Source organism: Motacilla alba, chromosome 9 (assembly GCF_015832195.1).
Source record: "Motacilla alba alba isolate MOTALB_02 chromosome 9, Motacilla_alba_V1.0_pri, whole genome shotgun sequence".
NCBI lineage: Eukaryota > Metazoa > Chordata > Aves > Passeriformes > Motacillidae > Motacilla > Motacilla alba.
In genome coordinates this window covers 8259203-8282519 of record NC_052024.1, presented here as the reverse complement: position 1 = coordinate 8282519, position 23317 = coordinate 8259203, and the positions used below count along the sequence as shown (strand labels likewise).

Genomic DNA, 23317 nt, shown 5'->3' with positions numbered 1-23317 from the left:
ACCCTGCCCCACACTGTTCACAGTAAACAAAGGCTCAAGGAACAAATGTCTTTTAAAAACCTACTGTGTGGGCTTATTTAGTTAATGCCTTCAGTTTCCAAATGGATGCAGGCACATGTTTGGAAGTTAATTAAATTCCAAGGTTGAAAGAAAAATTGCTCTCTCGGGCAGAACATAAAACATTGAGGCTGCCATTTGTGATACCATCTGAGAGGCAAGGTAGGATGAGCCAGTTTATCAGCAGTCCTCTATAATAATGACTTCCACTTGTGGAAGTATTATTAGCACTAGAACATAAGAGCATTGCAGAAAAGGAAATGAGTCATCTCAAAAATGAAGGCTATGCTAGGACTCCTGTGATGGTGAAAAACAGACTGAATGCTGGAGGTGGGATGGGTAAGTGAAAATATCAGGCATCCTCACTACACCCTCCCCTTCCTGGCATCCCAGATTAAATTCTGACCCTTCTACTTTTTACAAACAAATTGTGTAGACGGTAAGGAAAGGTGAGATGACTTTCATAAAACATGTAGGGGACTCCAGAATATGCCCAGACTAAGCACTGATCTCTGAAGCACCAGACCTTTGCCTTTAGCTCATTTGGGTACCGTGCACGGGACTTTACAGACATTGTCCTGAATTATGTGGCAGAAGCAGCACTTGTGGGTGGGGTAAACACCCCCCAGCAGCTGAACTGGCAGGCTGCCCAAGAGAATGACAGCAGGTGCACATTGCTAAAGGCCACCCCGCACAGGTGGGGCTGTGTCACCTGCACCCCACGGGCTGCAGGGGCTGGAGGAGCGCGGCACTGCCCAGGCTCTGTGCAGGCTACAGGAGATGGAGGAGGGCACTGCCCAGGCTCTGTGCGGGCTGCAGGGGCTGGAGGAGTGCAGCACTGCCCAGGCTCTGTGCGGGCTGCAGGGGCTGGAGGAGTGCAGCACTGCCCAGGCTCTGTGCGGGCTGCAGGGGCTGGAGGAGTGCAGCACTGCCCAGGCTCTGTGCGGGCTGCAGGGGCTGGGGGAACACGGCACTGCCCAGGCTCTGTGCGGGCTGCAGGGGCTGGAGGAGGGCACTGCCCAGGCTCTGTGCGGGCTGCAGGGGCTGGAGGAGCACAGCACTGCCCAGGCTCTGTGCGGGCTGCAGGGGCTGGAGGAGCACGGCACTGCCCAGGATCTCTGCGGGCTGGAGGAGCACGGCACTGCCCAGGATCTCTGCGGGCTGCAGGAGCTGCAGGAGCGCGGCACTGCCCGGGCTCTGTGCGGGCTGCAGGAGCTGCAGGAGCACGGCACTGCCCAGGCTCTGTGCGGGTTGCAGGAGCTGCAGGAGCGCGGCACTGCCCGGGCTCTGTGCGGGCTGCAGGGGCTGGAGGAGCACAGCACTGCCCAGGCTCTGTGCGGGTTGCAGGGGCTGCAGGAGCACGGCACTGCCCAGGCTCTGTGCGGGTTGCAGGAGCTGGAGAAGCGCGGCTCTACCCAGGCTTTGTGCGGGCTGGAGGAGCACGGCACTGCCCAGGCTCTGTGCGGGTTGCAGGGGCTGCAGGAGCACGGCACTGCCCAGGCTCTGTGCGGGTTGCAGGAGCTGGAGAAGCGCGGCTCTGCCCAGGCTCTGTGCGGGCTGGAGGAGCACGGCACTGCCCAGGCTGCAGGGGCTGGGGGAACACGTCTCTGCCCAGCTTCTTTGCTCACAGAACGGCAAAGCAAACAGAGCTCCTGGCAGAGCTGCCTGCCCCGGGCAGTGGGTGCCCTCCCTGTGGACAGCCCCGTGCCATGAGCAGGGCAGGAGTGGCACTGATGGGACCCATTCGGCAGTGCCCACCCCCGCCCTTCTCTCATGCCCATCTGTGCTTTCCCAATGCAATGAAAATGGCTCTGAACTCTACCGGGTTAAATCCTTGCAACAAATTTAAGCATCAATAAAAACTAAACAAACAGAAAAAAATCCCAAAACTGTAAGCAACTTAAACCCAAGACCTTCCTCAAACTCTGCTGCCTACCACTACAGCTAGGCTGGCCTGTGCTAAGGGCAGTAGCAACTCTTTACAGTAAGCCAGGACTCCAGGCGAAGGAAAGGCAGGGCTTTATTGCCACTTTGGGTGAACAGCATTACATTTTACTACACAAAGGCAATTGGCAGTTGCTATAGCAGCAAGACAACCTCTGTAGTCTTTCTCTGAGAGCTTCCTCTTAATTTGCTCTGAGTCATATATATGGTCTATCTCCAAAAATAGTTCTTCACCTGGGCCTTTGCATCAGGATAAACAAGACAAGCCTATCTTTGTATTTTAATAGATTTTGCTTTAGTGAACAGCTACGGAACCAAATTTGAGGCATTAGCATCCACACAGGCAGATTCATTTGTTCCAACATCTGCAGGAGATTCCTCTGGGATGAGGGGCTGCTCCCCTCCTTCTGAGCATCTGAGTGCTATGAAGTGATCTGTTTCCCTGACATTCCCATGCCTCTGGTGTGTAAGTTAACCATGTAAGAGGAGGTTTTTCTCACGTGTAGGTGTTGTCTGGCATTTGCAATGGTTTTTCCTTACTCCTCACATGCATCACTCCCATGACAGGAAGCAAGAGCTCTGGAAGCAGATTTACCACCACAGTGCAGACTCACAGTGCAGACAGACACAACTAAGCCAGTTCCCTGTGCAGAGGTGTGGCAGCACTGCCACAGAGTGCCATTTCCCCCGTGGAATGTTCCTATGGCAGCTGCCCAGCCCTGAGCCTGGCAGGATTGAGGAAACAAGCTCAGTGCTGCAGGTGGGCTGTGTCTGGACATCCTCCTTCATCCCTGCCCTGCTACAGCCTCTGCACAGGATGGACACACCTGAGCCTCCCACTGGCATATGAAGGTCAGGAGGAGCAAATCTTTTTTTATTCTGGAATATTTCAGCTAACAGAGGGGAACCAGATCATATTTGTTTTCAGCTTCTGATTTTGCAGCTGTCCTTATCTTCGTTATTGATCTGTTAGAAGGACATGACAAAATTCTAGAGAAGACACATGGTCAAATAGCACTGGCAATTTCTTCCCTAAGATTCACAGTGTGACAGCCTGACTTTGAATCTGCTGGTTTAACTCCAAAATAGAAACTCTGTAACCTGGCTCTAGAAACCCTAGCCTGCAGTAGTACATGTCATCTTCCCAGAAAGGAAATTTATAATTTGAAAATGATGTTACTTTGGGTTTCTTTCACAAGCACTGTGCACTAATAGGAGTGACCAAGCATATTGAAGAAAAAAAAGAAGGATGCCCTATTAATAAACATTTGCAGATTAGTCAAGCAGAAGTAAAGACTGCATGTGGTTGCTGAGGCAGGCGTGACTTTGATTTCCCATGCAGAAATTAAGCCAAGCACCCAGCCTGCCCTGTTCTATTCTCAGCATCCCCCAAGTGAAGTGCAGCAGATTCTAGCCGTGACTGTGTCCGTCAAGCATCGCTTGGTTCAGAGTGAAAGAGGAGCAGGCATGGAAAAGCTTGTCCTTGTGGAGGTACTCCTCCTACCCCCCAGCCAATGCCAAGAGCTAAGGCTTGGCTCCAGGAAAGCACACCATGGAAGTCACTGAGCAGCAGTGCTGGCCCCTTGCCCTGGCAGCAGCCCAGGTGGAGGAAGCCCTGCAGAGCAGAGGAGCCCCAGACAGCGCCAGCCTGGGGCCCCAAGCCACCCTCAGATTGTGTCCTGCTCCCCAGCCCCTCCTGAAGCACCAGGCTGCTCCCCACGTGCCAACCCCAGCAGCAGGGCTGGGATCCTCCTCGAGGCACACACACCTTGTGGGAGAGGGCAGCTGGCTCTCCTAGAGCTCCAGCACCTGCCATTTCCAGCGTGGCTATTGCTTCCCAGAAAATACATCAACCTTGTGCTGGCTGCACAGGAACTTTGCATGTTTCCCAAGGGTTTGGCCAGGATCCATGGGACATTCAAGGTCACACCCAGCTGGTGGGATGCTCAAACCCTTGGGCTGTCCAGCGACCATGGGAACAGCAAATCCAACAGGCAGGTCTCCAGCCCACCAAGCAGCACAGCATTCACAGCACAGCACAGGGCAGCAGGAGGCTGGGGGACAGGGAAGACACAGCATGGGCAGCTTCCAAAAAAAGTTATATCTATATATATAAAAGGAAGGAGGACTTTGTCTCAATTCAGGTTTCAGAACCACAAAACCAGAACAAGATTAGTAGAACCTCAAGCCTCCAGAGGCACAACCAGCCAACACCCTAACACATTCACTCTGTCTTTAAAAGAAGCCTTTAGACAAAATCTATAAGGTAGTTGACTATCTTATAATGGGCTTAGAGAAGGAAATTTGAGTCCAGGCTCCTGGCAGCAGGGAAAAGTACTGTCACATTAATGTGATTTGTCATCTAGCATCTAAAACTGGTAAACTGTTACACCTAGAAGTTCTATTGAAATACAAAAGGTTTCCAGTTGAAACTTCACCTTAAATGATTCAGAGCTTGTCTCAGTTATGAAAGCCTTATTGGCACTTTTTCTTCAAGGGTGGAGTACAGCTGCCAGCTCTTGCAAAATTCCCTTTCAATCAACACTTTATCAACTTGCACACACCATTTATTTTTGTATGCTGACATGTACTTACTTATGTGCCTGAATACAGTTTTACATGCTCTTGTGCAGTGCAATATTTGGAGCTTGGCTTTCAAGTGACTGTGTTTGTCAGCAGCTCCAGGCTTGTTTCAGTGAAGTGTTGCAAAGGCACTAAAACTAACAAACATAAGAATTGTTAAACCCCAAGTTTGCTTCCAAGTGTATGTTTTCAATTGCTGCACAGCAATATCAGTGGCATCACAGTTGCAGGTGAACTCCTGCTGGTTAGGAAACCCCTGGTTATCCTGAGAGGGAGTTCAGAGCTCATCATTGCTGAGTAACCGAGTGCTGATGGCCTTTAGAAAACTGTTCCTCTGAAAAGCAAGATGGAAAGCTAAACTGCGATGGATTCAGACCCAGGGCCTTCTCAGACCTGCACGTGTCCCCACCCAGTGCTGCCCAGGGAGCCCCGAGGGGCACACACAGCCTGGCATCACCAGACACCCAAACTCTGCCTCTCTTCAGAGGTGCCACCTACCCCTGAGTCAGCAGCTTATCATGCCAAAAGCTTCCACACCTGCCCCAGCAAAGTCCATGCTGGCCAGCTCGTATTTACTTTGCATAAATTTAAGTTTTATAGGCTATGAAGAGGTGTGGCCTGAGGAAAAAACACAGAATAAGAGATTTCCAGGCATGCTGAATAGCAAACTGAAACAGTAAGGTTTTTTTTCCAGGTCTCTGCCTTTGAAATTCCACACCAAAATAAAGATTTCAAACTTGAAGCTGTGCAAAAAGTAAAAAACAAACAAACAGAAACAAAGTGAGCTTTCACCTCTGGAGCTGAGATGTACAGTAAATTTAAAGTACACTTGGGGACTGTGTGAAGCTGTTTCTCATCTCTGCACTTCCTGGCTGAAATTGCAAGAGTCACAGGCATCAAAGCCTTGCCTGTGCAGTTTCAAGAGTGCTTACTTCAAATTGCTGGAGAAGAGAAGCAAAGACACCAGGGGACCTTCATTACTGACTCAGCACCTTGCTCAGAGGTTTCATACATTTATTTCCTCCATCTGTTCACAAAGGTAAAGCTAAAGCCTGCATATATACCCTGAATCCTCAGAGGCAAGGCCCCATGGAAGCACAACATGCTGCTTTAGGCTGCCAAAGCATCTTTATGCAAAACCAGTCAGCATTTCCCACAGCCATCCACCTGAACAGAAAAGCACAAAGCAACTGGCTCTGGGGACCCAGGGCTGGAGAACACATTCCAGGGTTCCAAGTCCACTCCTCTGCTGCTGCTGAAATAAACTCTTTATAATTTTTCTTTCTGCCCTTCACCCTTCTAGAGCTATTTCACAACCTTTGGCTTCAACTGAAATTATTTATGACTGCCTTATGCATGTTTCTTCTTGTGACTGTAGTTTTATTTTAAGAAGCTCCTTCCTTCCCATGGTTTTTGCAGCCAGCCCCATTCTCTCTCCAGCTTCATTTTGCCAGGGATTTATCTAAGATTTCGGTCTCTGCTCAGAAAATAGTCTGTTCTTTAATCATCCCTGGCCCTGCTCCAATTTGAAATTATCTTTCTCAAATGGGGGTGACTGGCTCTGCATAAACTATTACAGATAAGATGGCAGGAAGTCTTTGTAAACAGCATTAATACTGCTTTAATTTTTAAGGGAAGAAACTCCTCTGATTCATCCTGGGACACCAACATTGTCATTTCCCACTTGCAGCAGAAACTCATAGGTTTAAGTGGGAAACAGCACAAGAAGTACCACCCTCAGCACACTCATTCTCAAGAGCCACTTCTCCTGGACAGTGGTGTCACCCTCGGTGTCACCAGCATCCCTGCCAACCATGTTCCCAACATATCCATGTGCTTTGTCCCAGGCTCTTGAAAAAGTCATTGCTGGTCCACTCTCTCTCCCTGCTGAGGAGCTTCACTAACAACCTCTCCTCATCCTGAGCATCCCCTTTAAAGGGGAACTACTCCTGCCTTTCCCTTAGGGCTCTCCTTTTGATAGCAGGCCCTTTCCCCAGATGGATAAGAGCCATCTCCAGAGCATGCCTGGGTCCTTCAGTTATCCCTTCATGCTCTTCCCAGCCCTCCACTCACAGCTGTTGTCTGAGACTATCAGGCTGCCTGGATTTTTACTGTCGTCTAACAGAGTTCTTAGGCACACATCATCATCATGCATTCGGAAGCATTTCTTCAAAAGTCCATCCCCAAAACCCTCCAAATCAGTTAAAAGCACAGCTCTGTGCCACTGGCACCTTGGTGTTTCCCTTGCAGCTGAGACAAATGTCACATCCATGACCAAGGCATCTGAGGCCAGGCTGGACAGGGCTTGCAGCAACCTGGTCTAGTGGAAGTTGTCCCTGCCCACAGCAAGGGGGATGGAAGCAGGTGATTTTTAAGGTGCTTTCCAACCCAAACCATTCTATGATTTTATGACTGTTAGACAGACCAGCACCAGTGCTGTGAGTGCTGCTCCCTGCTCACCAGCAGAGACCCTCCCAGCTGAGCATGCCACAACATTAACACATGGCCTGCAAGGCCATTTTTAGCCCTTTCACAGTTACATATAATTAATGTTTTAAAAATACAGATTGTTGCAAGCCCATGCATTTAAAACAGTTTCCCCTTTCCAGTATAAAGTGCAGCTCCACAACTCAGTAAGTGAAAAATAATATTAATTATCATAATATCAGATGCTTGAATATTCTAATTAAGTCAGACTAGATCTGGACAATACTCAGATGAACTCCTTGCAAGGAAGAGACAAGGCAAATGTACAGAAGTGCATGTAAAGAACTTCAAAGGCTCATTTTTTTGAGCAATATGCAAACCCAGAAGGCAGTGACTACCAATTTTCATCTTCTGTGGCACGTTTCCAGAAGCTGTAGGTGTACTGCTGGCCAAAAGCCAGCTCTAGTTATACTGTGTCCACCTACTTCTAAATTTCATCTGCAAGTTATATTTCGTGTTCTCTTTATAAAATGTGTTGACTAAGGTTATTGGCACAGAGCAGCTGATGTCTCCTGTCCAAGACCAGGTGTATTTGAAGGGTATGACTCAATTCAAGTTGTTTTTATTATTTCTTATCATATTATTTGGTCAAAAGACAAAATATTATTAACCAGAATTTACTGGATCATGGAGAAGCTTCACTGTAAAGAGATAATCTTGGATATCATATTTAAGTTTTAACCAAGATTCAGTTTCTTAAATCAGTGTAAATTGATAGTAAAACTTTCAGACTCTGCCACCTAGCAGAGGTGCTCCCTACCTCCCTTCTCTGTTCTAAAATGGTTTTATTTGGGCAGCTATATCTGATCAATACCAAGATGAGCAATGGCAGTGACAAAACAGCCAGTCCTGGCCTAAAGTGCCTGGTTATCTCCTGTTTTTTCAGTGCTACAATGGAAATACATTATTCTGGATACCCCAAACCCATGCTGAAGCAATGCAGTTAATTTGTGAATGCTCTCTATTAATAAAAATCAATGTTTCAAGTCTTAGCCTTCAACAGACCATCTGATCTTTCCCCCCTCAAATGACTGCAGAAACACCCTGCTTATTCCACTGCAGCCTGCATATCCCTTTACTATCAGGTTTATAGTGATTTCAACCAAGCCAGAACCATATGAAATTACACAGAAGAAATGAGAATGAGAGAAAGATTTCCTAAAATGATGAAAAACAATCCCTGAGATACCATGAGGCATTGGGAAGGAAGTGTTTTCCCAACTATTCTGTGCAAACTATATCAAAAGCAGCTCAGTCAGTGATTGTGCTGAAAAAAAAAGTCAGCCCAAGATGTGGCAGAGATGAAGAAACCCTGAGTCAATTGATGCCTCTCACCTCCTCTCTCAGTATTGCAATGCCTTTTCTTCCTAAACAAGAGTTGCACATGAATAGTGTTGGTGTTTCTTTGGTTTGAAGGGATTTTGTTCATTTGAAGGGTTGTTCTTGTTCTTAAATATTACATTGCTATGGATACAGAATTGAAGTTTAAATTAATCATAGAAATACTTACAGACCAAACAATTATCATTCTTCTAGACACAGAGTGATCTATATTCCAGTAGGTAAATGGAAGGAAAGTGATATAAAAAATCTCTTCACCCAAAGCAGCTGAAAACTTGAACAAGTAGTAGTAGAAGTAGTTCTTCACAATATACTTCTGTGTGCAACCCTGGAAATGAGAGAATTTTATTGTTTTAGTGAAGTAGAAAAGTATAACAAACTATTATAGTACAATATATTGAAATATTGTAACTGCTACAGCTCCCAGTCCTTAAACCAAACAGTTTGTTATAGGAAGTGTCAAGAAATGAAGTTCAACTTTTGTACTAGGATGAAGAAGACTGTAGTGCTAGCACAGCTGCATTTCCTGCAGAGCAGAAATCCATTCAGATTAAGGTAGCAGTCACGTGGACAGCCTTCCAAGAGATGGGATCAGCCTTTCCTCCAGGGTAATCAGGTGTATTTCATAAAAGGCATTGACATGCTAAGTTTGAAATTTCTACATCAGTAGACAAAGCCACCACTGCTTTCACTGGAAATGCATTTGGAGGTGAAAAACTTAAACTGCAATTACTGAACTACTTCATTTAAAATTTGCCTCATTATAGTCCCTGAAATTTGCTGCCAGGTGCTGCTGACAACAGCTCCCAACACTGAGTTTTTCCAGGTGCCTCCAGCCCTGTGCTGGGGGGATCTCATGGGATCACCTCACACTGAGGTGCCACAGCTGGAAGATTCAGCTCCTGCCTGGGACTGGGCTCAGCAAGCACAGCTGCACGAGCACAGCCAGGGGAACACAAGGCTCTGAGTGGGCAGAGAAAAGAGCTGCACCTGTCACCACCAGATTTTCACTCCAACATTTTAAGTAACAACCACAAGATTGTCTTTTGCAGCATTACCAGTAGATACATTGCAAACAGCGACACTTTAACACTTCATTTATTCATTTTATTTAGCATGAAATTTCATTCGGTGTCTGGATTTGATAGCTGGATTATTTCATTAGATTCACCCCACCTAAGTTGTTTCTCTCTTCCAAAAGGGGATACCCAGCCCTCCAGAGCTGGGAAGACACACAACAGCACACATTGCTTAGGCCCTGATTTTGGCCACTTGTTGAATGTGGCTAGAAAAGGTTTGCTGCTGCTGCTGCTGCCATCTGGGACCAGGACACTGCAAAGAAGCCTCACACTGTTAGCAGGAGCAACAGGCAAGTGGATCACATTTTGTAGGTACACCTGTCACTTCTGGAAATAAGGAGATAGACAAACAGACAAATAGACAGGACTTTTGATTCAGGGGAGGAGCTAAGGAGCCAATCTAGTCTCACTCCATCTTGCACAAAAAAATTAAAAATATGTACATTGGCTATGTAAGTACAAGATGAAAGAAGTTCCTAAAGATGAGAACTGAGAAGGGACCATGAAGGTCTCAGCACAGACACACTAAGCTAAGATATAGCTTTGACATAAGCTTCTAAAACTCTCAGAATAGGAAAACTGTTATGCTTGAGCTGGCTATAACTAGTTTACTAAAGACAAACTCTCACCCTACATGCTAGTGAGAAAACAAAAATTGTCTAAGGAGTCTGGACATGCACTTGTGACTCACTGCAAAAGCCATTAGAAGCTCCAGTCTCCTCATCTGCTTTTAATGCAGAGATGAGGCAAACTGCACAGAGATGACAAAAGCAAGATGGAAAGGACCTGCATCCATTCAAGATCCTGAACTCTCATTAAAAACCCCACAACTTGAATTGATTTCTACACCAATGAACAGAAAAGATGACTCAACATTTTTGGAAATGCCAGGGTCAGAGGAGTGTTCCCCCATCTATCAGTCACAGAGGCCACAGATGAGTTACTGGCATCCCTTTAGGATAACAGCTCTATGCTGTGTCTGGCTGTGTGACAGAGCAATCAGTCTGAGTGTCTCAAGTCTCATCTGCCACTTAGAAAACACCCCCAGTGCAATTAGCAGCTCCACGGCTTCTGTCTGAGATCCTGGAACTGTTTTTGGTGACACTTAACATGGCCCCACAGAAAGCCCTCTTCTGGCACCACTAACTCCTCCCTTAAGCATTAATCTCCAAGGTATTGGGAATTACGTGCTTGTGTGCTTTAGCTCTGAGAGGATCAGACACATCCCTAAGGTAATGCTTTTATACTTGCAGCCTCATGGGATGAGGCATAAAATCTTCTAATTCCAGTAACTCTTTTGTGGGGGAAAGTATGGTTTATCAGGTTCTAAAAGAAATGTGGAGTTAAAAAAAAAATATTTCCAGGCTGGTCCAAGTCCTTCCACATGATTCTTAACACCTTTGGTTTTTTTTTTTCTCCCATTCTTTTTCTATCAGAAATCACACACACACATTTGGTTGGATTTTTAGCACCTTTTTTTAACTCTACACCAGCAGTTGTGCACAGCCAATGCCTGGCAGGGGACAAACAGAGCCTGTCTGTGACACCATGCCAGCAGCCACATGTCAGGCACACAGAGTGCCACAGGATTGCTCCACTTGATGCTTGGTGGTGCATGGTAATAAAGTGATGTTTGCACTTGCTGTGATCCCAAAGCACTGTAAGTACAGCAAGCCTCCTCCATGCACCTTCAGACTGCAGTCAGCTCACATTTACTATCTACACCCACTATTTCTGCAGAAAGCAGAGTGCACTGCTTTGAGAAATGCCTTCCCTTTTTACTCTCATTCTAACCCCAGTGCAAAAAAATCCATTATTTGTGTTAACATCTTCTAAGAGTCCCCGAAATTTATTCAATCTCTAATTTTAAGTACCTCCTATCTTTAGACTTGGTTATTCTTAATGTACTGCAGTGACCTGATGCCTTCCACAATGCCTGAAGCCCTTTCAGCAAATCATTCCCCCATCCATCTCCATTGCTATTCAGTCTGGATCAGAGAGGTTTTAATGGGCAGCAATTAAGGCTGTAGATAAAGTCAGAATTTTTAGAGCATTTCCAGAGCAAGATGTAATAAGCCTTAACATCCACAGATGCAGAAACAGGTTGTTTCTCAAAAATGACCCTTCTCATCCACTGTAGAATGTCTATTTTGAAAAACTTCAAGTGCTCAGACTACAAGAAACTCTCATGGATGTATGAGCCTCCAGAAATAAACCACCCAGCTATTGGCACAGAAGTGGCTCTTGCAGGTCATCCCACATTTGCAGTCTCTGCACAGGGGTGGATCACCCACACCAGGCACTGCCACAGCACCCACCCAACCTCCCTGGAGCAGGGGAGCATCCCCAAAACATTCCCACAGGGCCAGCAGAGCAGGGCAAACCAACACCCTGGTGGCTCTGGGGAAACACACAACGACACAGCGTAGGAGGAATCCATCCTTTTAGAAATTATGTATGTCTGTAGGGTTTAGCCTTCAAAGCTGAAGCAAAAGAACAGCAGCTGAGCCACTAACATAATAGATTAAAAATGTAATTTTGGGGGAAAAAAAAGTAGCTGTGCAAAGATACTATTCCTTGCAATTCCTCTGGGAGATTTCTTGTAAGAAAGCAAAACAGGCCCCAGCTTTTCCTGCCCTGTCTCTAGGGACAAGCTGTGCAGCATCAGACTTCGAAGGCTCAGAGTCTGACCCAGAGATCCCATTAACCAACACTCTGTTCTCAGCTCTCAATTACTTTGGATCTTTCAGAAGATGTACATGTTTAATTGAAGTTCTTGAAGTCCCTTACTCCCCTTCCAACAGAATTGCCTTGCAAAAGATTAGGAGTTTCCCTCCCAAAGTCCCTAATTAACACATTACATACTTTTCACTTTAAGGTTTTTTAATGCAGTTTTAAAAAGGGATCTAAATTTAGAGAAGCCACCAAAAATCAGACACGAAAGAAAAAAAAAAAAACAAACCAAAAAACAAAAATTCCAGTCTAGATGTTGCTGTACACAAAGACAATGAAAATCAGACAAATCAGCCCCTCAGGGCTGTACTGTTTAGAGTAAAAGCAGTGGGAAAAAGCCTTCTGTGCTGGAATATTCCGCATAAGCAGTCAGTTTTACATCACTTTATGTTTATTAACTGTACCAAGTTAAAAAGGGAACCTATCAAGTCACAACGACAACAAAAAATTAGATATTGGTAATTAGATTTTGGAAAATAAGAAAAAGCACCCCCCATGATTATCAAAAGCTTCAGCTCTTCCATCCTACTGCACATCAAACACATTGAGTTTCCTGAAGGTCCAACAAGCAGCCAGAGGCAGCACCTCTGCATTGCCCTGCCCTGGGAGCACCAGCACTGCAACCCATTGCTCCATGAGGAAGGAAGGGGGTGGCCAGGGACAGGGGCTGTGCCCCAGTGGGACATCCTGGCGTGGCCATGAGCCCCTCACTGGGGGCACAGCACCCATGGCAGGGTCGGGGGAAGCCAGCAAAGGAGCAGTGCAGAGTCATGGGAGGAACTGCAGAGGTGTCAGGACACAGCAGGGGCAGGACAACAGCACACAGAGCCCACAAAGTACACACAAGGAACCCCAAGGCATCAAAAATACACCTAACCAAATTCATACATATGTGCAGCTTCCCACTCTGTTTAAATGTTTTAAAACAAGTTATTTTTTAGTCTCTGCAGAACATGAGGCAGCCAGTTTTCAATAGCTGTCCAGGTTTACAGGGTGTTGTTGTTGGAGGGACATCTAGAGCCAACTAAAACCTCAGAAATGTGGAGATAGAGACAAACAGAAATCACAGGAAAATCCTCCTTAAATGTCATAAAATCTTGTCCAGCTCTGCAGCTGGCAGCACGTCCTTGTTGACCAGCACACACAGGACACATCCAGCTCCCAGCTGTTGTGCAAGCAGACAGCAGCAGACACTCCTGGAGTAATGAGCAGGGATGTGGCCTGGAACCATCAGCTGGTGCAGAAGCAAGACAATCACTGCATGAGACTTAACAATGCTCAACCTTCAAGCCAGAGAGTCACAGCACTTTCAGTGGTCTCAGGTAAAGAACCAGTGGACAGCCTCAAAACCAGGCAGAATCCTGGTAGTATTTCAGCAATTTCTTAGCTCATTCCAAAAGGCCATTAGATAAAATCCTCAGCAAGATACAATAGAAGAGCAGTGTTGCACAGCCAACAGCACCAGGGATGGCTGGAAGCAGTCAGGCTGAAATGGGCTGTGGTTTGCCAGACCAAAGGCTGAGACCACCCAGATAGACACTGGGAAAGGTACATGCAGTTCTGCCACCAGCACTGTCCCCCTGGGCACAATGCCCATCCAGTCACCACACCTTACATCAGTATGTGTTCATCCAAAGTATACTTCAGCCTGTAAAGGATGGTCAGACGAGACAGATGCACACATCTGCACATCTGAAGCTGGAATGGGTCCAGAACACGGTTAAGACACTTCAGTTTATGTGTGAAGATCTCATTTTCTAATCTTCATATTGTTTTCCTTCCACTCTGATTAGTAGCTGGGAGATGACTGAATTACAGGTTTTATTATTGTATCTTGCTCTAGAAGCAACATGATTAGCTTCCTTCCTTGTGCTGAAGGAACACACATAAGAAGTAAACAGAATCTGCCAAGTCATTTAAATATAGAGTGGAATAACATAAGACTAGAGTTGACAGAGCATTTGTTTAGGCAATTAATGGGAAGAATCAAGGAAGGAAAAATTGATTATGTTGTCTTCCTTAAAGAAAGCTGTCTTAAAGAAACCAAAGTAAGTCTTTCAGATAGAAAGGGGAGTGGCTGCTAAGGAGGCTGAGATTGCTTGTGGAGGACCATGCCTGCATCACTGGGAAGGACAGCCTCACATTTCCTGACAGACAGCCTAAACCAAGGTTGGTCCAGCTTGTCCACCAAGGATGGATGGCTTACTCTCCCACCACCCTGGTGGAAGTGTGTCTAACCTGTCCTTACTGAACCAGACCTGGAAACTCCACTGCTTGCTCCAGGCCATCTCCAAGAGCTTTGCTCTCCTGCCTCCTAGCCTGAAACTTTCTTGCTAAAATTGAAACCTTTGGCTATTTTCTTATCTACTGCAGACAAGGAACAAATTGCTTCCTTCCTGTGAAGGCTGGCACAGGAGAAGGTTGTTATAAGCATTCAAAAATGACAGAACTCTTTCACTCCCTAAACACCTGGTAATTCTTACAGGGGGTACAGAGCCTTTTCCAGACACAGCTGGAAACATGCCTATCTTGAATTACAGAGCCAAAATATCAGATGTGACACTTCAGCAATGCTGAAGGAACAGCCCTGCACAATGTCATTCATTTTGTGGGCAGTTTTCAGAGGTTTGTCACCATTGAACCATGTCAAACCTGTGACTTCAAACAACTTCTTTTCCTCCATGAAATCTCTACCACATCTATTGCTCCATTCTACAGTTGAGTCTACACTTGCTTCTCCAATAAGTATCTGCACCTATTGAATAGAAGTCAATTTTCAACCATACCTTCATCTTGACAAGACTATTTGACTTCCGTTCTCATCCTCCAGCCTATCTGCGCCTTCTAAATTCATCTCACAAGCATCATGCCTCTCACACCTACATTTCCAGCTGGTGATTTCCACATGGCTCTGAAACCTGTTCTGAAGAGACTCTCATCACTTTCCATCAAAAGGTGTCCATTGTGGCATTCAAACTCAGGCCATTTAACTTCCGATGTTCCTTTCTTAGCAGAGGCCTGCAGAGTTGATATCCATGATTCAGAGAATCAGAGAATCCATGTTGACATCCATGAATCAGACAATCATAGTTTGGGTTGGAAGGGGACCTTTAAAGATCATCTAGTCAAACCTCAAACCTACCAGCTCATGTACTTGGGAGCTTTTGCTTGTTGCTGTTAAAAAGGCAAGGTGGTCTGACCTTCCTCCACACAGTGGTGTCATGGGATCAGAGTTATGTTTCATCCCTTTTCTTGCAGTTTAATTTTGAGGAACTCCAATAGGTCTACCTTTCACCACGATCTTCAGACTTTTGAGCACACACCTGAAGGCACTTTTCCAGCATGGAGTGTAACACCTTATTTTCTTGCCCACTCTTTAAGGAAAGCTGTTCCTATCTTGGTCATTCCAGTTGCTGGAGTGACTCCCCAGAAGCCCAGCTCTGACACTTTTGTTATGAATCACTGATGTGTATCTGCAGCACTTTTCTGCCAAGAAAGCTGCCCATCACCAGCAGAAATAGGGCTGCCCTTCTCCTCCTGATGCGCTCACCTCCTTCGTGCCCTGAGCCCTGCTTTGCCAGGCAGAGTTGGGCAGGTTGGGCTCTTTCAGCTGCCCTGCCAGACGTGGTGGGTGAGCTTCTCGTGCACTGCAGCATCCTCCCACATTGCAGGAAGAACTGGCCAATTTGTGCCATGTGGAAACAACAGGGCAAGAGAGGCAGGCAGGGGAAGGGCAGAAGGAAAAGGATTCCTTCTTCCACGGTTTATAGTGGAAGAACAGGTTTATTTAATTGCATTTTAATTTACGAGAATTAGACTGCAATTTTGTGGGGTGCAACACAGAGCCTGCACCTGGAAATGTCTGAGGAAGGTAATTTAAGGATTAGGTAGCATCAGTGTCTGTGGACAGAGGGAGGAAAAGGCAAGTTAAGCAACAGAAGAAGCAAATTTTAGGCAGTTCAGAAAGAAGGGCATTCCAGCTTCAAAACAGATATCAGATTCCTCTGAAACTTACTGTACTTCGTATTTCCAAAGGTACAGTGTTACTAAAACTGGTTTGGGGTAGAAGGATATGCCACAAAACAGCAGTTTTCCAGCAGCACAGCATTAGATGGTTACTCTGCCCACACACCCACCCATCTCCCTCAAGCACCACCTCCTCTTAGTTTTGACTTTCTGCCAAAACCCAATGAGTCAGAGTGTTACTAGGGCCTGCTTGGCTGCTGGATACCCAAGGTGCTCTGCAGAGATACTGAGGAGGAGGAATGGGAAGCCTGTCACTCACTTTTGCCCCAGCACACCAGGTCTGAGAAGATCCTCAAAAGAAGCTTCACTTAACCTAACCTAATCCAACCCAAGAGAAGCTTGCAGGAATGGCCAATGACGTGGAGAATCAGAACTTCACTGTTACATTTCTTTGCAGAGCAAAAAGCTTGTTCTCACATCCAGATTTTGTTTTAGAAATTAACTTTAGCCTGGAAGTTTGACACCATAGATTAATCACTTTTTTCTACGCAGCAGCATCATGAATCCAGTCAGCTGATTTTGCACAAAGATTAGTTCCATGGCAGAGGTCTGCTCTGAGATGCACAGAGCAGCAAGGCTTCTGGAACAAACAGAGTAACACCATACCATTTTCAGACAACTAAACTATTTGTTTTAATCTCTTACAATCAGGCACCAGCACAGGGTGAAGTGACATTTTTGCCAGCAGCTGGTTCCAGGATTTGAGTCAAAGAGCAGTTTCCTAAGGTAGTGCTGAGTAGAGTTTTTGGTTAAATACTATCACATGTGTACAAGTGCCTTGTCCCCGAGCTCCCAAAAGGCAGAGCCCTGTAAGGAGGAAGGGATGTGCTCAAATTGCAGCTGTGGCTGTGGAGAGGCACATGGGAGGACAGCTCAGCAGCCAGCCCGCCCCTGGGAGGAGAGCTGCAGATAAGATGTTCTTAATTCACTTGCTGCCTCATTATTAGCTGCATTTAGTGCGGGCCATGCTGATGTCAGCTCTCTTTCTGATGGACAAACACACAGGGAGACCAACCTGATGTTGCCAAGTGCTGCTTCTAGGCCTGGCTCTCCTACCCCACTGAATGAGACACTCTGTGGCTGCAGCCCCCTTGGCCCTGCCCCAGCCAGCAGAGCGTGGCACCATGCTGGTGGCACTTTTTGGCAGGTGCTTGCAAGCTTTAATACTTCAGTCAGTCGCAGTTCAAAATTCACCCTGGCACCTCCCACCTGCAGGTGACGTGGGTGTCAGCTGCCCTTCCATAAAGACTCCCTTTTCCTCCCTAGACCTTTCTTTCAGTCTTTTTCTTGCTCTGCCCTTTGCTTCATGCCACAGATCCTGGTGGGTGGGCTGTACATTTGTCAGGGAACAGGTTCCTCACTGCTAGTGCCTCTGGGCTCTTTCCACTGCAAGCATCCAGGCTTTGCTCCTGGGGCACAACTGAGGTGTCTGACACTGACTCCTCCTGTAAAATAAAGTACCCAAACACTCTCACTTTGCAAAAAAAAAAAAAAAGGCAAGGGGAAACACTAAAGGCACTACACTTTATAAACTGTTGACTTAAGTAAGCAGTCACAATTCCATGCAGTGGAGCAAGCTGCAGAGGGGATAAAAAAGACCTGACCAGGGCTGACAGTGACCATTTCCTGTGTGCCAGAACCCACAGGCTCAGGGAGCCCTATTAACAGTGGTTTGCAACTGCCAGCTGTCTTCAAAAGGAAGGATTAAACATATTTTTTATTTTTTTATATCTAGTAATAAATATTCCAAAATTTAGTAATAAAATAAATAAATCAGCAATTTAGGCCCATATTAAGGCATTCACAGTCCTCAACATCTAGACTGATAGCAGTTTACCTTGGGAAAGTAAGTTACAGGTGCTAACCAAACTGGACTGATGTGAAACCCTTTATAGCAGGAAAGTGAACAGACATTTTAAATTTAAAAAAAATCATGGTTTAGACAACACTACCTGTACCCTCTAGTCCTCAGATTTACTTGCTATAGCAGTCATTAGTCACCTTCCACTGCCCAGACGACCCATACACATTGCCTGCAGAGCATAAAAATGAGATAGATTGAAAGAACTGGCTGTCCAAAGGGATTTTCCAGAGTACATTTTCTCTGGCTTCTTGTTTGTGTTCTCCAGAGACCCGAACGAGAAAAACAACAGCAGATTAACTTTTATTATTCTGGTTGATATCTGAAGTAATGGCCCAAGACAGTCAGCAGAATTATAAAGCAGCGAGTGGCACACCTCCAAGCACTGGAATTAATCCTAGGATCCTGACAGCTCCTCATTATGAGGTCCAGTGGCCTCCAAAAAGATCACTCAGGCTGTGAGCCAGGAAGCACTGAGTCATGAAGCACATCATCATCATCTTCATCAGTGTAAGGACCTGGGCTGCCAGCACAGCCCCTCGTGTGCCGCTGTGCCAGTGCCACTGTCTCAGCAGCAGGCACCACACAGGATATCTACTGCAATCAGCACAGCTTCACAAACTTCTGTTAGCTGCAGGTGGTTCTGCAGCAGGATCCTGAAGATGAGACGGTAACAAGGAGCTCCTGTCTTTGCAGCCTGTTCTCCAGAGGGGATGCAAGGCTGCTCCCTGAGGAGAGGCAAACCCACTGCTAACAGATTCCCCAGGGCTGCCACACGCTACCTGAATCTTGGATTGATTCTGCTCTCATCTTCCAAAGGACCCTCACTCAGGGCTGGCCAAAACCCTCTGATGGAACCATCTCACTCACATAGAAGAACACCATCCCTCACTGGCTGCTAGAACCTCAAACCAAGGCCTGGACACCTGCAGGATGGCCGAGCTCCCTCAGCAGGAAGGGGAGATCTGAGCACGGAGCGATGCTGGGCAATGTGAGCCTTGTGCTCAGCCCATTGAAACCAGACACTGCAGCTCATGTTTCCCCAGCTGCAGCTCCAAACTGAGGAGCTTCCAAAAGTTCAGCTGCATTCTCTACGGGCACAGAGTGTTAGTTCTTGAGCCTGTTCTCCTAGCAGCGCTGGTGGGCTTTTTTCAAAAGGGTTTGCCTCTCCTGCTGAACCCACCTCAGCTGCCACCAACTTACTGCTGCATGGAAAGGGAAACAACATGAAACAAAGTAAGCCTGCAAAAACATTTAAAAAGAAAAGGCAATACTCTGAGGCTGATGCAAAAATCTATTGCAAGGGATCACCACAGAAGAGAGACCTTGACTCAGGCTCTAGAGCAAACCTGCTTCAAATTACCAACCATCCCATCACAGCAAAAACAGTGTTTTCACTATATCTTGCAAGTAATCGACCCCATTTTTGTGGACATGTGAGATGGATGTGCAGTTTGTACCCACCTTCTCTCTTTCTGTTACCATCACCTGGCTGTTTTCCTGGTTATTATCCTCCTCACCTACAGCATGAGCAAGAACCATAAAATCACTAAACAGCATCAGGCAGTTTGTGAGCATTGCACCAGCTCGGAGCAGTTCTGACAGTTAAGGAATAACTACAGTGTAAACATGAACTGTACTCTCTCAAAGGCAGGAAGACAGATCTTGAGATGATAAAGCATCTGAGAGAGGAAGAGTGGAGAAAGACAAACAAATCTCTACAAAGAACTTTGAATAGAAGGCTGTTTTTTTCTTTTGTACCCTTTCATTCAGGCTATCAATTTCAGGAGCAAAAGTCCACCAGAAGATTAGAGATAAGCAAAGCTCCACTTTTGAAATATGTGTGGCCTTTATTTGGCCACTCACAGAACACCGACTTCAGGTAGTATATTTGTGTTTTTAAGAGCACAGCTCGAGGATTTCCTACAAAGCATCAGGAAAAGATACCTTTTAGCTGTTCCAGGAATAAATTTGAGCACAGCTCGAGGATTTCCTACAAAGCATCAGGAAAAGATACCTTTTAGCTGTTCCAGGAATAAATTTCTGGTGAAACAAACTAAAAATAGAAAGCACTACAGAGAAGAAACTAGTATTAGCCATAGACAGGATAATTACAAGTTGCTCTCTTGTCTTCTGTAGTAATAAACCCAGACAGGTTCTCCACTAAAAGCCCATAGATTCAATATCTAGTCCAAGACAGGATGTAAACCCAGTTAGTGTGTTGGACTAGCACCATTCTGTATCATCCCCAGACACCAGAGTTTGCATATGAGGTACTAAAAAGTGATTTTAAATGATCTGGCAACCAAGGAACTTCAAGAATATGGGCTAGGTGACTGATTCAATAGTTAAGAATTGCACGCAGCCACAGCTGTCACATCTAAGCACTTCATCCCTTGTCCAATCTCATGGCAACTCCTGTGGGGCAGGCAGGACTGATTTACAAAGATTCAGAAACACAGCCACTCATGCTTCTGCTGGCCACTGTCATCAGGCCTTGTGGTGTCTTTTATTCTTTTTAAACACACACTTCATCTCCAGGTTATACATAAATGAGGATAGTGATGAATGGTGGGCACTCCTGGCACAAATGTTTGCAGTAATTAAAAGCCTCCTCCTTCCAGAGGAAGAGCTGCTCTGTCTTTTTACCCCTTTGAGACATCCTCTCTCCTCTCCATGCAGTATGGCATCTTCCCTAGCAGGTGTGTGCATCCCCTCCCAAAGTGCCACCAGCCCTCAGCTGCCTCTCCCCAGAGTCTCTCCAGCTGGGCCACCCAGGCACACGATCCAGCCCAGGTCAGAGGTAGGAGCCTGAGAGCTGGCACTGAAGAAAGGGGGGATGTCCTGGAGACTTGGAGCTGTGGCAGTCCCATCATCCAGTAAGCCATTCACGTCTTCACTGCATGCAAAATACTCTGGTTTTACAGGTATGACCCAGTGGTTGTCCAAGAACTTACACAGGAGAACCTGAGAATCTTTAACACAGTTGTGACAGTAAGGACAAAGCAGTGTGAAAGTTACAACCCTGCAGAAATCAACTGTCCTGATGACAAGCACTTCAAAACTCCCAAGTTTCAGGAAGGGATGGATGAGCACAGAGCCACACAAGGCTCCAGGAGGAAGATGCAGGAGCAGCACTTTAGCACCTTTCTGCAAACACCTGCAGCTAGTAGCAAGAAAATGACACTATCCATAGAGAATCCATGGCCAAGGAATTAGCTATGTAAATGAGATTCCTAAACCTGTTTACTTGCAGAGACATCAGGGTAACCTCAGGTCATTTAGCAACAAAACAGGGGGTCTGAGCCTTAGCCTAAGGGAGGTGCAAATTCACCTTTTCACGTTTCTTGTCAGGTTGCAGAAGATGCTCCTTGTAAAAATGGACTTTTCATTTCCAGTTTTGATAAAAAGGAACAGAGAGAGCCTGTCTTTATAATTCTAGCACTTCATTGAAACACTGTTCAGTCTATTACTCCCATCTCCATTTTGGGGGTGTTTGAACACAACTTTCATGTTTCAGAAGCAAATGTCATAATTCTATGGAAACAAACCCTTCTGTTTCTATCACCAAATTTCATAGAGTGTCAAGCAGAACATATTCACCCTTCACATAGAGGTAATTGTGCCTTGCTTCAAGAAACCCAAAGCAGTTGCTCAAGGTGAACAGCTGCATTCATGGAGCATCAACTTGGACAGGATTTTAGTATCAACACTGCTACATGAACTATGTCACTGTTCAAAAGAAAGCAGCGACAATAAATCTTTTAGTGAATTATCTGCATCGTTTACCCAAAATAGGGCTTACTGTAGTTCAGAAGTGAACAGACTGAACTACATCTAATTGAGAAAGAGTCAAGCAGCAGCTACGGAAGAATTTTAGATGCTTGAAATGGGAATCTGAGCACTGGACGTGGGACAGGGAAGAGTAAAATAGTATGGAAGGGAAGGAGTGGTAGAGTTGTGACATTCATGGCTGGTCCATGTTTATGTTGGAGGTAGAATTTGAAAGCCCATTATCACACCTGCTTTCCAAAAGGCACCACAAAGCGATCTGCTAATGAATTCGAGTCATTACAGTAAGAAAAAAAGCAGGTCGTCCGACCTGTACACATGGCTTGCATCATACCTTTCCCCGTTCCCTTCTGATACGCAGGGAATTACAGACTGCGCCGGGAAACGCCGCGACCTGCCCGGCCGGCGGGAAGCGCTGCCCGTCTGCATCGGCACCTCGGCCGCAGCAGCGGGGCCGAGCCGCTCGGAGCGGGCGCAGCGCACACCGCGGCAGGTGCGCCCCGCTCGGAGACCGACCCGCGGGCAGCAGAGCCGCTCCTTCCCGGCGGCATCCCGGGGCGACACCGCGGTGCCCCCCAGGCCCTTCTGCGGGCAACTCCCGCTCGCACGGACCGCCCTACCCCGGGGGCGTCAGCGATGGGGGAGCGCGGCGAGCCCAAGGACGCCTCCCGGGCGGGACCGGGATGCAGCCGGGCTGCGGCAGCGCGCAGCGCCCCCCGCTCGCAGCCCAACCCTTCATCCCTGCTCCCATCCCGCAGGCGGCGGGATGCGGGGGGACCCTCCCGGGGCAGCCCTGCGCGCACAGAGCCGGGGGCGGCTCTGCTGAGTCACGGCCGGGCCCCCCCGCCGCACTCACCTGCGGGCCGCGGCCGCTCCGCACCCCGCCGGGGGCAGCGCGGCCGGCGCCGGCCGGGCAGCGCAACGCGCCCGCTCCATTGCAGGCGCCGCCGTCCCGGGGCCCCTCCGCGGGGTCGCCGCTGCCGCCGCCCTCCTCGCCGGCCGGGAAGAGCCCGCAGGAGCGCTGGAAGCGCGCCACGGGCTGGGAGCTGCGCAGGGTGCCCAGCAGGCGGGCCATGCTGCCGCCAGCCTCCGCGCAGCGCGGCCCCAGCGCGCCCCGCCGGCCGCGGGGCCGCGGGCAGGTGCGCCCGCCCCGCCCCGCTCCGCCCCGCCCCTCCGCACAGGTGCGCTGTCCCGCCTCTCCCCTCCCGCACAGGTGCGCTGTCCCGCCCCTCCTCTCCCGCACAGGTGCGTTGTCCCGCCCCTCCTCTCCCGCACAGGTGCGCTGTCCCTCCCCTCCCCTCCCGCACAGGTGCGCTGTCCCGCCCCGCCTGTCCCGCACAGGTGCGCTGTCCCGCCTCTCCCCTCCCGCACAGGTGCGCTGTCCCGCCTCTCCCCTCCCGCACAGGTGCGCTGT

The 23317-nt window shown here is 47.4% G+C and overlaps 1 protein-coding gene across 1 annotated transcript in view; it reads right to left on the bottom strand.

Moving 5' to 3' along the window:
- SGPP2 (sphingosine-1-phosphate phosphatase 2) overlaps positions 1 to 23073 on the bottom strand; it is a 36838-nt gene extending 13765 nt beyond the window's left edge. Inside the window, exons 1-2 of the mRNA XM_038145779.1 lie at positions 22760 to 23073; positions 8582 to 8740 (exon numbers count right to left, since the gene is read on the bottom strand). Coding sequence (XP_038001707.1) covers positions 8582 to 8740; positions 22760 to 22978 — 378 coding nt within the window. The 5' untranslated portion in view covers positions 22979 to 23073. The remainder of the gene's footprint in view (positions 1 to 8581; positions 8741 to 22759) is intronic.
- Positions 23074 to 23317: the final 244 nt, after the last annotated feature.